The 15,704-nt window shown below is 40.6% G+C and overlaps 1 protein-coding gene across 2 annotated transcripts in view; it reads left to right on the top strand.

Annotated features, from left to right (window-relative positions):
* Nucleotides 1–2,416: 2,416 nt before the first annotated feature.
* The window catches only part of LOC143473820 (kelch-like protein 10), a 36,279-nt gene continuing 22,991 nt past the window's right edge, over nucleotides 2,417–15,704 (top strand). The window contains exons 1-4 of one of the 2 annotated variants that reach the window (XM_076970973.1): nucleotides 2,417–2,661; nucleotides 3,758–3,968; nucleotides 4,789–4,858; nucleotides 5,098–5,216. In XM_076970973.1, the coding sequence (XP_076827088.1) occupies nucleotides 3,768–3,968; nucleotides 4,789–4,858; nucleotides 5,098–5,216 (390 nt within the window). In that variant the 5' untranslated portion in view covers nucleotides 2,417–2,661; nucleotides 3,758–3,767. Of the gene's footprint in view, nucleotides 2,662–3,757; nucleotides 3,969–4,788; nucleotides 4,859–5,097; nucleotides 5,217–13,130; nucleotides 13,776–15,704 lie in introns of those variants that run through there. The other variant, XM_076970971.1, reaches the window with a different exon arrangement.

The following is a 15,704-nucleotide window of genomic DNA, read 5'->3' as shown; positions in this document are numbered from 1 at the left end:
AATCAGCTAACGGTATCAGAGGGATAACATTAGGGCCCCTGAATTTTAGAGCAAGGATATTTCCAGCGCTAAGGAATGAATTTTTACTCGGTGCTTTTCTGCCACCTTGTGACAACCATTGGTTCTGCAAGGCAATTAAGAGTAAAATATCAGCTAGTTCTCTAGCTTTTAGTTCATAATCCTAATGGGAAGTGATATGGTGCATTACATTGAACGATTACTGTCAAGTCAGATGTTAGTCTGAGTAATATTGTAATATTGTTTTCTGGGCACATACAGACTTACAAAGTTACCCTCTACATAGTAACATTTTCTTGCACTTATTGAACCGACAGGCTAGCGGCTAACTTTTTCACCTTGTACTAAGTTCAGCAGCACTGTATGATTTGAAAGACTGTTTAGTTTCATAAGTCGTTTCATTATATTCCATCATTATAGCAACAGTGTCTTTACAAATTAAACATAACCACTTATCTCTGACCTCTGGATATATATTCGTTTTTCCAACATGCCAGGAATATTCTGAATTTATTGTGTATTTTCTGTTTCTTTGGTGTTGCCATGTCTACCCAAAAGCTCAAGACCAGTGTTTAGATCTAGGAATCTTGTTTTATATAACCTAACGTTTTATTTTAGAAATTGTATTTCTAAAATACGGAAGCGTATTGCTGCCTAGAAAGTAAAAAAATATATATTCAGCATGTCGTTATTACGAGATCATTTCGTTAAAACGATAAAACGACATAACTACACCCCGGTATTCGGAATTCCTTCTTCAATAGCTTTAAAAATATACAAATTCTTATTTCTGGCAACCAAAACAAACACCCGCAACTTTGTTTACTTCAGGAATAGATGTATTTAAATTAGTGCTGTCAATTCCAGGTGCCACGATTAAAAGTCCTTACCAGGATTTTGCTCAGGCTTCCTGGATTGTGTTGATTCCACTAATTTTACCTGCATTGCTAATTAGAAAATCTAGCAAGCTTGAGCAAAATCCTGGTGAGGACTTTTAATCGCGGCACCTGGAATTGACAGCACTAATTTAAATCGTTGACATGTCATTGTCATGGGTGGGAAGGCCGGGTCGCCACCAGAGGGCGCGTGTCACAGCTCGCACTACCTCACAGCGCACGCCCCCGAGCACAAAACCACTCCCCCGGTCCCAGTCACCGCATTATTAGCACCTGTCCTTAATTACGTTGTGCACCTTTTTAAACCCCACAGGTCGTTTGGGCTAGTTTAGGCTTCTGAAGGGCGGGTTTTACACTGACTTTGTGCGGGATATTTTTGTAGGACCTGGCAACCCTGCTGGCAGCACACAGCTGATTGGTCATGGAAGCTCCTCGTTCCTCCAAGTCTTCCATGTATAGCGTTTATGCACCGAGCCTTTGAAGGGGATCTACAGGAAGCTGAAGAAGAGTTTGTCTGTCTGTTGTCTGTCTCCTTGTCTCCTTTCTTGTACAAGTAGGAATAATATATCATTAAGCTGTCAGAGCCAGCCCTCAAAGGTGCGTCACCGACCACTAGAAAGGAGGTGATAGCCTACTCTTCATATGTGTATGTGTGCACGTGTTTCCCTCTGAAGGCTATACAAGACAACACTACATTGGGTTGTGTGTGTGTGTGTGTGTGTGTGTGTGTGTGTGTGTGTGTGTGTGTGTGTGCGCGTGCGCGTGCGCGTGCGTGCGAGTTAAGAGGATTCTGATGTATTTAAAGGATAAAAAAGTAGCAGACACGCCCTGTCCCGCTCACTGGCCGTGTGCCACAGACCACCATCACGCTGAAACAGGGCTGATGAGGGCAGATAAGGGAGAGCTTAAGAAGAGAGGTTAAGAAGAATGAACTATCATGACCTGTTTGATTTAACGGCACAAAACTGTAGATCTCCTGACTGGAGTTTGTGTACCTATTTAAGGCCAGACAGACTGGGATCGTGGAGTCTGGATGAGAAAAACACTGGGTGAGAAAAGGGTATTTCTGAAGAAGCAAGTTTTGTCAGAAATGTTGGCTTTTTTAAAAACAATGGCTGTAACCCTGGCTGTTTTAAGGGAAGTCAGTACATATCACAGTGTTATGAAAGCAACTATGTCAGAGGACTGAACAGATGGAGACGAGCCCTATAGAGGAGATCTGTATGTAATAGTGAGTTCCTCCACCTTCTGGAAAAACATATTAAATTCTTTCAGTCGCTATGTAAAACATCTGAAGACAAGGAGTGTGTGTGCAGACCTTGCCTTTGAAGAGAGAGGAGAGCGTGTGTGTGAGCGCTTTGCCTTTAAAGAGAGAGGAAGAGAAGGGTGATTGACCAAGACAATGAAGAGAGGAAACGTGGTGCTAGTTATAAGACATGAGGGAGAAGAAAAAGCATGGGGCTGTTAGATTGGTGGAAACGAGGGGCGTGATAAACAACAAGCAGGGGTCAGAAAGCCCTGCCTGCCGCATTCATCCATCAGGGAGAAACTTTATGTGTACTGTTTACAGCTTTCCTGTTCCCAAAGTCCTCCCATCTCACAACTGCAAATAAATAAAGGCACCTTGTCTGTCTTGAAGGGACACAGTCACTTGGAGATATTTTTACATCTGTGCTGCTTCTCACAGAGAGCTGGGAGTATAAACTGTGAGGAATATAGGCCTTCATCTTCACGATATCAAATCCAGGTAAAGCTTTGAGTTTGTAAAACATTTTTATTACTGATCCACAGCAAAGTTTTTGATTAAGTATAACATATATTTCTGATTCCCACATTAGTGATGCAAATATATTTGATATGAATGTACATAGACAAACACCTTTCCACTTATTTGTTTTGTCAATATCTTGATTTACTAAACAAGCAAACAGACAGAGTGGCTCAAATAAAATACATGAAGTATGAACTGGCTAAATGCCTAGTTTGTCCTCTGGTACACTGCTGTCTGGATCAGACTGGTCCTTTTAGCTGGTCCTCTAGTACACTGCTGTCTGGATCAGACTGGTCCTTTTAGCTGGTCCTCTAGTACACTGCTGTCTGAATCAGACTGGTCCTTTTAGCTGGTCCTCTAGGACACTGCTGTCCGTATCAGACTGGTCCTTTTAGCTGGTTCTCTTGTACACTGCTGTCTGAATCAGAGTGGTCTATTTAGCTGGTCCTCTAGGACATTGCTGTCTGAATTGGCCTGGTCCTTTTAGCTGGTCCTCTTGTACATTGCTCTAATGTTCTGTTGTCTGATTGTACTGATTAAAATAGTCTCTCTCCAAACACAGAAAAACTCTTTTACATCAGTCTCTTTGTCAATATCAGCAAAAGCCTCCAGAAGGTTAAACCAGGTTGAAAGAACGTGTTGTGTAATCAGAATTTCAAAAAGTACATAAACTTGATTTAATTATGTAACATCTTTCATTCAGTTCCCTCCCCTACACACACACACAGTTCATGCAAATTATGCAAGCATGTATCTATATATTAATTCACATTCTGATGTAAGTGTAGGAGAGGTTGTGTCACTCAGAGCTGTGGGGATCACATTTAGTCTGTATAACCAGGCAAGCCTGGGCAGGTCCAGTCTGAAGACATGCTTGTAGTGATTGATATATACACTTCTCCTGCCAAAGAGTGTAATTATACACCTTCTAACATAAACAGAACTCCATCCAGCGAGTGGTTTACTTTTCACAACAAAGGGTAAAGGTTTCTCATGGCCTTATTCCTGAATGCCAGTACAGATCTAAACACTGTGTATGTTGTGGGCATTGTGTGTGTTTCCCTCTGAGCAGGTGTGTAGAAATGCCCCGTCCCAACATCGCTGCAGGATCTCCTGCCAATCCCGTCAAGTTCCTGGGGCAGGACTACCAGCAGCTGCAGCAGGAGTACAACAGGAAGAAAGAGAAATACTCTGATGAGAAGTTCCCCGCGGACAACTGCTCCATCGGCACAGAACTGCTGTCCAATAACAACATTTCTAATGTGGTCTGGAAGAGACCTTCGGTACGATAGCATTTCGCTTATCTAACCTTTCTTAATTCACCAATAAACATGAAAACACTCTTAATGCACCAATAAACACTGATCATGAAGACATTCTTAACCCACCAATTAATTGAAACACCATAAAATATTTTTACTTTCATCAAAGTTTTTTTTTTTCTGAGCAGCAGCATGGTTGTCTTATTACTATGATAATCTTCATGAATAATGAAGGAATTTTACAAAAACCTTTTGTATTATTTAAAAGGAACCATTCAGGAAAATAATACAGAGATGTAGATGCTTAATTGCAATTGCAGTAGGAAAACTGCAAAATAAAACAGCTGCGGTAATAAAATAAAATTAAAGGCGTCATTAGTAGAAACTGTGCAGGGTACAGGCTGTGAAAGGCTCTCTGTTCTATGGACAAACTAACTGAAAAATCTCCCAGTCACCAAAGTCTGAAGAGTGTGTTTGGAGGAGGGAGGGCTGTGGGATATGTTCAGGGGGGCAAAAAATCCTCACCCCTCCCCCTCATACCTTAACACTCTCGACACCACCCCAATAGCTTCAACACATGCCCATACCCCCACCCATACCTTCACAACATGCCCACACACCCCCGCCCATACCTTAACAACATGCCCACACACCTCCACCAATATCTTCTGTAGGCCATATTGTTTATTACAGCATAGTATATATGTACAAATATGTACATTATCACACAATAATTACTAAATAAAATTAGTGTGATTCACAGGCAAAACTGTTTTATATCTGAACTTAAATTTCCTATATATGCTTTTGTAGAACTTATTTGTTAATCATATCCTCTCAGGAGCTGGTGAAAGACCCATGTCTTGTTGTGGATGGCGAGTCCAGATTTGATTTCTCCCAAGGACACCTTGGTAACTTTAAGGCTTTTCATAGACTAGGTTTACACAAATATTTCTACATGAACAAATGTATAAGGGCAGTTAATACAAACTTCATTGATTGAAAACTAATACATTTCCCACTGCTTTTGTAAATCTATCTAATTCATTGTGAAATCAGGTTGACATTACACTAACTAATGAGTCCACAAACTGTTTTGGAGTTATCTCTCTGATTCTGTTAGATTTTCTAACATTATTTTGTTTTCTAGGAAACTGCTGGTTTCTGGCTGCGATTGGGGCCATTACGTTTCGGAAGGACATCATGAATGAGGTTGTTCCTCAGGATCAGTCATTCGGGAAAGACTACGCAGGAATATTTCACTTCAGGGCAAGCACAGTGCACAGTGTTCTGTTTGTACAGTCAGTCTAAATACACATAATTATTAATATGTACCAAATGGAGATAGTGGCATATTCATATCTCAAATGACCCAATAGGTCTTTCACTATTCAAATGTCTTATTATGGATTAATTAGCTACAGTTATTAATGTTATTTTTCCACAGTTTTGCAGGTCTGGCCAATGGACTGATGTTGTGATAGATGACAAACTGCCAACAATTGGTGGAAAGCTCATTTTTGTGAACTGTAAAACACGCAATGAGTACTGGCCTGCTCTTCTGGAGAAGGCCTACGCCAAGTAAGTCACACTCTTTTATGTTTTATAATATATATATTAGTGGTGGGACTTTAACGCGTTAATTTCGATTAATTAATTACAGGAAAATTAACGCACTAAAAACATTTACGCATTTTAACGCATTTTAACGCATTTACCGCATGAGACACTTTTGCACTGTGGAATGTTTCTCAGTGCACGAGTTCCAGACATACAGATTATATGGACGCACAATATGATCATGATGGAGATGACTGAAGAGGCCAAACGTCCGTATTTCCCGGGACATGTCTGTATTTCAAAATCCTGTCCTGGGCGTCCCAGGTTTTATTTTTAAGTAAATTTAAATAGTAAATAAAATCATAAATAGATGGCAATACTTTGCAAGGTAGGGCTGGGGGAGACGGGCTTTAGTACTGGTTCTAATCAGGGGTGTAGTGGGGGGGGGGGGGGTCGCGGGGGAACGCTGTCCCCCCACTTATTTTAACAGGGGGGATGCGTTCCCCCCAGTGGTGTAGTGGGAGTGTGTAGCGGGGGAACACCCAGGCCCGTTGACAGTCTTGCTGGGGCCCGGGACAAGAAAGTTTCATGTTTTAATGCAACATTAAAATTCGTCAGGTAAATATTTTTCCTTTCTTTTCTGCACTCCAGATTTTTGTTTACTTTAACTATCCACCACTGTATTTCCCGCTGTTGGGCAAGCTACGATCGGTGCTGGATCAAACCATTTTTCAGTGGGAGGCGGGGGTGTATGCACTTAATGGAAAATATGCAGATAGGTAAAAAACATATTTTTAGCCATTGAGCTTATTTTGAGTACAGAATTTTATATCAATCAATCAATCAATCAAATTTTATTTATATAGCGCTTTTTACAACAGTTGTTGTCACAAAGCAGCTTTACAAGTGCCGAGTCCTACCCCCCAGTGAGCAAGCCAAAGGCGACAGTGGCAAGGAAAAACTCCCTAGTTTTTTTTGCATGAGGAAGAAACCTTGAGAGGAACCAAGACTCAGGGGGGGGAACCCATCCTCCTCTGGCCGACACCGGTCACCGGTATATTAATGAAAGATTTCAAGATAATTTAAAATTATAGACTTTAAATAAAAAATAAATTGCTGGGCTCTTTGATGGGCCCCCCTGGCCCTGGGGCCCGGGACAACAGACCCGGTTGTCCCCCCCCGTCGACGGGGCTGGGAACACCATCCCCCCACTTATTTTAACTGGCTGTTGCTCTTGCTGAGACTGTTACGTCAAACGCTAGGTTTATACATGATGTGTTAGTAATTCGCCAACTCCCGCTCACAACTTACACTCGCCACCCCCCCCCCTCAACAATTTAGAATCACTACACCGCCACACCAAAAATGACCCCCCCACTTATTTTTTTAGGACTACACCACTGGTTCTAATTAACTTTGACAGAAAACATCTGATTCCTAAAATTCCGGTGATTGTGACCTCTGGTGGCGGATGGAGGTAGTGACTCCAGGTCTGACAATTTGAGCTGTCGATGGATTTGCTGTGCTTAAACGCATTTTTCCTTCTTAAGACTGATGCTTTTTGTAATAGATATTTAAATGTAAAATAAAAGACTCAATATAAGATCAGCAATGCAATCACGGTATTTTAAATATTGAAATATGTTTGTTTAATTGAATCTTTTTTCTACTTTTAACACAGATTACCTATGTGCTAGTTGAATTTCAGCACGGACGTAATTTTGGGGGGGGACGGGGGGGACATGTCCCCCCCACTTTTTCAAAAGCCGGCTTTGGTCCCCCCCAGTTTTTACGGTTAAAACCAAATATTTAAATAGCGATGAATCTATGTCCCCCCCACTTTTGAAATCAAAATTACGTCCATGAATTTCAGACAAAGTCAACATCAACTGTTGTTACGGTGACGGCTCCGGACCCTTCCCTGTGGGCGTGCCGCTACGTTGTCTGCGTGTCGTTATGTCCATGTTTGTAGTTCCGTGGGTGTGGGTTGTCAGTGAGCGTGTTCGTAGTCGCACCTGTGCCTTGTCTCGAGATCACGAGGGTTTGTGTTAATCACCTATATAATGTGCGTTCGCACAGTGTCTTGTGCTCGTCTTTGTCTAAAGTTCCGTGCCTGTGTAAGTCTGTTACGGTGCTTACGCTTCACACTGAGCTTCACCGTGTGTGTGTGAGAAATAAACGTTCTGTGTTGCACCTTCTACGCTCGTCGTGCCTCTTTCCGTCGGGCGTTACAACTGTGCAAAATATAAAGAACAAGAAAAGAGACAATTTTGGTAAGGTATTTTGAGGTGATATGTCAAAGATGAATTACTTCTGTAATAATTAAACCTCATAGGTCAGCTTTCCACAGGAAGTAAACGCCCAGTTGCGTTAATTGCGTTAAATATTTCATTATTTTAATGCGTTAAGTATTTCAAATTAATCGTTACAACTAACACGTTAATATTGCCAGCAATAATATATATTTACACATATATAAACTGTTTTCTGTCAGAGGCCTGTGGGTGTGGTGCAGTATTATTGCCGTTGCGCACTTCTGGTCTGTGATAATGGTGTCGTTCCTGGCAGCAGTTTGTTATGCGTGCCAAGTTCCCCTGTCACAATGTCTGGTTGGATCACCAATATTGACTCTCATTTTAAATTGGGGGTGTATATAAATAAATCTGAAGAAGAGTCCCAATGAGTAACTGCATTGCAAAGTATTGCAGTAATAGATTAAATAGAATAATTTAATAGTAATAGAATAAAGCAGGCCCGTAGCCAGCATTGTGATGGGGGGGGGTCTTTTCCCCCCAAAAGTGGACTTCATTTGGCTCTCTACTCCAATGCCTCCTAAATACATGAGCACACTTCAAACTTTTTAATTTACACATATTTTATTCATTATAAGCAAGGTTGCCAACTTTTAAAAATCACTAGGAGTGAGATTTGATTTGGGGACGGGGGGGGGGGGGGGGGCGGTTTATGTCTTATATGTTTCCTCTATGCTGCGCCTAAAGCGATAGATCGCCAGTGGTTGGCGCCAGAGCGAACTAGTAACTCATTGAATCATAGATATGGATCAGAGGTAAATAAACTAGATTTTTTTTCAGCGTCAGAAATCGAATGTGTGGCGTGAGAGCATGTGAAAACGGTCAAATGCGTGTGTCTCACGCTCAGTGCGTGAGAGTTGGCAACACTGTTATAAATTTGTTGTGAGTCTGTTGTTGCTGTCCTTATTTGTTCGTCTGTATATTCACCGGAGATTAACAATTCATTCATTGAATAGCCTACCTATCTTGAGGGGCATGTGTGTATAGAGGGAGGGGGTGGGAACGGGGGCGGGGGGGGAGGGGGGGATCGAACGAACCCTTCGATCCCCCCTGGCTACGGGCCTGACAAAGTGAAGTATTAGTGGAGTATGTAAGGTTTCCAGGGAATACAACAGTAACAATAACTGATTATTGTTTATTTTTGTCATTCAAATCAATTTGTGGTGTGACCACTCCACCTTCAAAACAGCATCAATTATTCTACCTACACTTATGCACAGTTTTTGAAGAAACTGGTGCATAGGCTGTTTCAAACATCTTGGAGAACTAACCACAGATCTGTGGATGGAGGCTGGCACAATCCTTCTGTCTCTTCATGTAATCCCAGACAGACTCAGTGAGGTTGAGGGTTCCGTGAGTCTGAGGGTTCTGTGAGTCTGAGGGTTCTGTGAGGCTGGGGGTTCTGTGAGGCTGAGAGATCTGTGAGGCTGAGGGTTCTGTGAGGCTGAGGGTTCTGTGAGGCTGAGGGATCTGTGAGACTGAGGGATCTGTGAGGTTGAGGGCTCTATGAGACTGAAGGATCTGTGAGGTTGAGGGCTCTGTGAGACTGAGGGATCTGTGAGGTTGAGGGCTCTATGAGACTGAGGGTTCTGTGAGGTTGAGGGCTCTGTGAGATTGAGGGCTCTGTAGGGCCATCATAGCAGGGCTTCTTGTTCTTATTTACATTTCTTTACAAGAATAAATCTTAACAACATTGTCTGTGGTTCTTTGGGGTTATTGTCCTGCTGCTACCAATTAAACGCCTTCCTGAATGTAATGGTTCCATCGCTTGTGACAACGGCAACACATCTATTTCCACTGCTGATTTTTGTGTTATATCTACTATCTGTAAACATGTCTGGATGGTTTGCCACTTCCTGCTTTTCAATCTGGACCTGGAGATCCCACAGGATCTGAGCTTTATTGTTCTTCAGCCCTCTCTCACCTGGACCTGGGTCTGTCCAGCTCATATGCCTTGAATGTGTTCCACTGAATGATTCCTGCCACTTGTATCTGTTGGACTGTTAATACCTTAGATCCTGGTACTGGGTGCTGGACTCTCTTTGTATGGACTATTGCCTCATGCCCAGTGTTTTCCACTTTTCCAGAGTGTGTGGCTCATATTTAGCCCTGAGGGGTGGGTATGTGTCTCACGCCCTCCGTGACTTCACTGGTGGAACATACAAGGTTTTCGGTCTGAGCAAAGCTCCACCAGATCTGTGGGACATAATGGATCAGGCAGTAAAGAACAAAGCCCTCATGGGCTGTGGGACCCCTCAAGGGGTAAGAACACACAACATCCTGCATTCCAACTGCTCATACAGTTGTGCACACACACACTCACAAGTAAATAAAATAAATCACTGTTCCTGCTTTTATGTCAGTGCTAATGAAAATGTATGGCCTTTATGTGTGTTTAGATTAGATTCTTCTGAGGGACCAGGTGGGTCTTGTCACACACACACACACACACACTCAAACTCTAGACTCTAATTTTTGGTCTGTGATAATAGGACTTGGGAATTGTAGTTCCTGTGCTGTCACCAATGTTAGATTGTAGGCAGTCATCATTCTGAAAAGTGCCCCCTCAGCTTTACACTGACTGGTGACTGATGCATTTCCAGGCAACTTCTGCCAACACGGTGTTACCCTGCGGTGTCGTGGAGGGCCACGCCTATACTGTCACAGGAGTCACCAAGGTGAGATGCATAGAAATGTTTGGGATTTTAATGAATTTGAAATCAGTATTTAATTCATACTTCTTAAGCACTTGTAGATTGTATTGGACTGAGGTTATATGTAGTTTGTATTACGTATTTAAGCCGATAGGCCTACAAGTTCTGTTTTTGTTTTCTAACATGTTCTTCACAGGAAATGCAAAACCAGATGATGGTGGCATAGATGTGTATTAAAAGCACACTCAGTGTATAATGGATTCACTTATTTTAGACAGCTACATTTCCATGATTCTCAACATTGAGAAGTTTTCAATGAACTTTTAATGTTCTCAAAAGTTCTTCCAATGAATTGTTTTAATAAAGAGTTGGGACTTGTAATCTACTCAGGTCATTCCTGAAGAGTCACCTTTATTATAGCAACACAGCCCTCTTCTAGCTTCTAACCCAAACACCATATTGATTCAGCTGGATTTGGGTACAGTGACTGAAATGCTTGCTTGCTATTGGTGAATACGTAAAATTTTGGCAAAGTGACATAATGAAATTTGCACATGTACAAATATGTCTTGCACAAGATTACTTGAGGACATCTACAATCTTGCTGTCCCATGTCTAATCATAATCACCACAACCAGCATCTGGCATGATTTTCAGTGTACTTCAGTGTTTTAAAAGGCAATACAGCTTTATTTGTGCAGCACATTTCATACAGAAAATAAATTTGTGGACATAAACATTTACATTAAAAGTAAAAACAGAGTATATGCTTAAATAAAATTGTAATGCCAGAGGGGTCGAGGGAAACGGGGGCAGACACAAACGCTAAGAGAAGCACAAATTTGAGTCGTAGTCGTAGTCCATGTTTTTATAAAGCAGTCCGAAACTAAATTCATACACAACGAATACGAAGACGTACTACAATACACAAAAAACAATTACCTCACTGTTGAAATCTAACACCAAGAATAAAGCTACACCTACACAAAATAACCCGCAACATGATAAGATAAACACGAACGAGGCATATATATTATAACTAAACAAGAAACACATGAATTCACTAATGAGGTGCGGGGTTACAAAATACCTTGAGGGACTCGACTGACAGCACACACATGGTTGCATAAACAAAAACAAAACTGACAGGCAGAGGAGGAGCCAGAAATGACAAAAATTGTATTATTGTAAAATGATTTTAAAATTTGATGATTTTAAAATTTGACTCCACAGAAATGGGTGTTTTGTAATTTAGGGATATAATCAAATCCACAGGATAACAGAAACTGAATTACAAATTATGAATTATGTATGTCAGTAATATATATTTACACATAGTTTTTTATTCATTTGATTCATTGAATATGTTTTTCTTTTGATATATAAGGCCCAACAAAACTCAAAGATCTCAAATGATCTCAAATATATTTGCATTCAATTATTATTATTATTATCAATTATTATTGTTATCACATTTTTTTCTATATTATTAATTTTGTGAATAAGGTACAGCCAAAAGCTATACATGTTCATTTTCTATGTGTCTTTATCAGTTGATGGCTGAAGGTCAGGAAGTCAAACTTGTACGACTGTTCAACCCATGGGGACACGGAGAGTGGAACAGAGACTGGAGTGACATGTTAGTACTGCTGCAGTCTCAACACAAACACACCTCACACTTACAGCATACGTACTGCTGTATGAAACACGTACTGTTATATGTATTTTACCATTTCATATTGTGTTTTGCTCTGTGAATGTAAAAGTTTTTAAAATAGTTATGCAAGTGTATTTGATCTCAAGCTCTTTAAGGAAGCATCTCTTCAGTGCTTTGAAGATATTTAAAATTAAAATACAGTTTATCCCAAATACAGTATATCTCAAATACCATATATCCCAAATAGGCTACAGTATATCTCAAATGCAGTATATCACAATACAGTATATTACAAATAGAACAGACAGAGAAGGTTGGCATCCAGATTTCTGAATTTAGCTTTTGCTATATGTATTTTCAGGAAGAACTACAGGTCTGATCTCTTTATTTCTCAAACTCTAGAATTTCCAGGCATGAAAGCTGAGTGCTGAGTGAAACCATGTGTTCCAGAGGACATAAAATACTGTCACATGTGGCACATGTTTATGCAGGGTGCAAGTTAGTGTATGACACTAATGATAAAATTTATATCTATTTGACTAGATCATTGGAAATAAAGTAGCAAAATAGCAGGCCTGTATCTTTGCTGTCTACAAGCACAGATTGACTCTGCAGAATGCAACGTGGCAAAATTTAGGGACATTTTCTCATTTTGTTTGTTAATTTGGTTGGAGTTTTTGTTTTGAATGAGGTGTATTTCCATGGCTGGCTGGAGCTCAGCCAGGTGGCATGTGTGTTTCAGATCACCTCTGTGGAATAAAGTGAATGAGGGGGATCGTAAGAAATGGTTAGAGAACAAAAACAATGGAGAATTCTGGTAGGCATACAACACAAGACATGTGTTGTCTTACACCAGTAATAATGACAATTGGTATTACAAAAATTACAGAACTAAAACCCTTTTTTCCAGGATGGCAATGAAGGACTTCTGCAGTTATTACGCAGTACTGGATATCTGTAATGTCACTGCTACCTTCCCACAGTGACCTTGCACATCCACTTCTTATGTTTCTAAGTTGTCATGTTCTAACTACAATACCTATCTATCTATCTATCTATCTATCTATCTATCTATCTATCAATTGTTGAGAATTATATTTTAATCCCTTCATAGTTTGTTTACATTACAGTATTAAATCAAACAGCTTATCATAATCCATATATAATTTGACTAGTCATAAAGTATTAATCAAATTTCTAATATTAATCACTATATGTTTTGCCTACATTATATTATTAAGTTGCTTATTATCAAGAATGTCTGTGAAAGGGCTTGTATGCTTTTACCAATACTCTTAGTGTCTGCAGTTTGCTAAAAACAGGATGAGGAGTCTGTGACCCTATTTGGTAAGGTCAACCTCGCTTCTAAAGTAAGAGAGAGACAGCTGTAGGTTGAACTAAAGAAATGTACGTGCAGCTCCTATGTTCATCAGAGAGGGAGGCTTATACCCAGGCCACACTACATTGTACAGGAGGAAAGGTGTCTCAGGTAGAGACCTGCACACAAACTACAGGGTAGTGTAGTTAGGCTTTATGTGTACTCTCTCCAGAGCGCTCTGTATTCACATTTGCTTACGTTTAATAAAAGGTTAAAGACAAGACTGGTAATGTTTTCTCTTGCAATCAACGAACATGCTGCGCTAAGGTAAGAGAAGGTGAAAGCATAACACTATCTATCTATCGCAACCATCTTTCCAGAAAACATTACTGTACTATCCCAAGCCATGACAACCTTAGCTTTCAGGCTGAAACGTGTGATCTGTCTCTGATCTGTTTTCAACAACCATGGACAGTAAACTTAAGATGTAAATGTGAACATAACCCATATCCTCTGTCTCATATCCTCATGACTCATATGCCATGTCCTCTGTCTCATAACCCATATCCTCTGTCTCATATCCTCATGGCTCATATGCCATGTCCTCTGTCTCATAACCCATATCCTCTGTCTCATATCCTCATGGCTCATATGCCATGTCCTCTGTGTCATAACCCATATACTCATGTCTCATATCCCAAATCTTCATGTCCTGTCTGGTAATTAATTATTCATTATTCTTTCATAGCTCAGCTCTGCCTTTTTAGTTCTCGGCGGTTCACCTTAATTCTTGCATTCTTGTTAAGCATTTCTCTCATTCTTCTTATTATTAGTCATTATTATTGACTAGTCAATAAATACTAAATTGAGAGGTTTGTGGTTTCATGGGCTATTCTTTCTACTTTTGGCTTGAAGATCCCTGTCCACAGTTCAGAGTTTGCAGCTTACAGTTGTGACTGAATTAGTTTCCCCACTCTCTTCTGAAAATTATTAGAAATTGTTCATACTATCTGCATGGCATGATATGGATTTTGCCATGCAGCTTTAACATGCAGCAGCATGGGGGCTCCAGTGAGTTTGATTCCACAGGTGTAGAGGATGGTAAGGCTTAGGGGTGCACGATATGACGATATAAAATCGTGAATGGCGATAACGAGTGGAGAATCGCAGGCGATCTACCAAATTAGAGAAATCATATAGATCGCCTTTGCCAATCAGCGCAATGACTTTTTTTAATGCTGGTTCCTGCCGATGCGGCCGGCGTAGGACTGACCATTTTTTTTGGATGGAATATTGTGATAAAAAATCTAAATCGTGATTTTATGCAAAAAAAATCGTGCTAAAATTTTTTTCCCATATCGTCCACCCCTAGTAAAGCTAATTAAGAGCAGGGGAGGAGAGTTCCCTTTGAAGAGCTGGACCCATATATGTAATGCTGCAGGCCGGAGCCCCGGAGGGCATGGGTAAAGGGCGGAGCATGTGTCAATCATCTTCGACTGCAGCCAATCCGATACTAGACTTTCATTGTCAATCAATTTTTATTAAGCCAATTATCAGCCAGAATTTACTTGTCAGTCATTTTTTACTGCAGCCAATCATCTTAACAGATATGCCAAAAGAAGGTGGAAATATTCTATTTACTTTTTCATTTCACTCTGTCAAGTTTTTTTAATTCCCTTGTATTTTTGTAACGTCTACTCCGCCCCAACCTAGGTGAGATCTTCATGTTTCCCTTAGTTATGTTTTTAGTTGAATCTCCATAGCGTTTTCCTGTCACGCCCATTATTAGTCCTAAACAGCTGTTTATGTTTAACTCCTTGATGTGTTTGCTTTATATTTCCGTGTGCCCAGTCTTTCCTTGTAAGTCAATTTTGGTATTCATTGTTGCTAGTGTTTGAATGTTCAGTTCCCCGTGTTTGATACTGGATCTGCCCTTGGTGTTTAACCTTGATCGTTGTATGTTCAGTGTTTGGTCAGATTTGTTTTGAGTTGCATCATTGATCAGTCTTATGTTTGGTTTGTGCTCTTTATAGAGTCTGCTCGTTATTGTCCCCTGATTGTTCGTTGGTAAGGTTAGTTACTTTAGCCAGGTCTGTTTTGCGTTAGTCCGGTTTATTGTATTTCCCATTTTGAATGCGTTTGGGGGCAGTCATGGCCTGGCGGTTAGGGAACTGGTCTTGTGACTGGAGAGTCGTGGGTTCGATTCCCAGACCTAAGGCCATGACTGAGGTGCCCTTGAGCAAGGCACCTAACCCC

This window comes from Brachyhypopomus gauderio, chromosome 13, assembly GCF_052324685.1.
Source record: "Brachyhypopomus gauderio isolate BG-103 chromosome 13, BGAUD_0.2, whole genome shotgun sequence".
NCBI classification, from domain to species: Eukaryota; Metazoa; Chordata; class Actinopteri; order Gymnotiformes; family Hypopomidae; genus Brachyhypopomus; species Brachyhypopomus gauderio.
The sequence above is the reverse complement of the archived record's forward strand: the minus strand, read 5'-3'. Positions and strand labels throughout refer to the sequence as shown.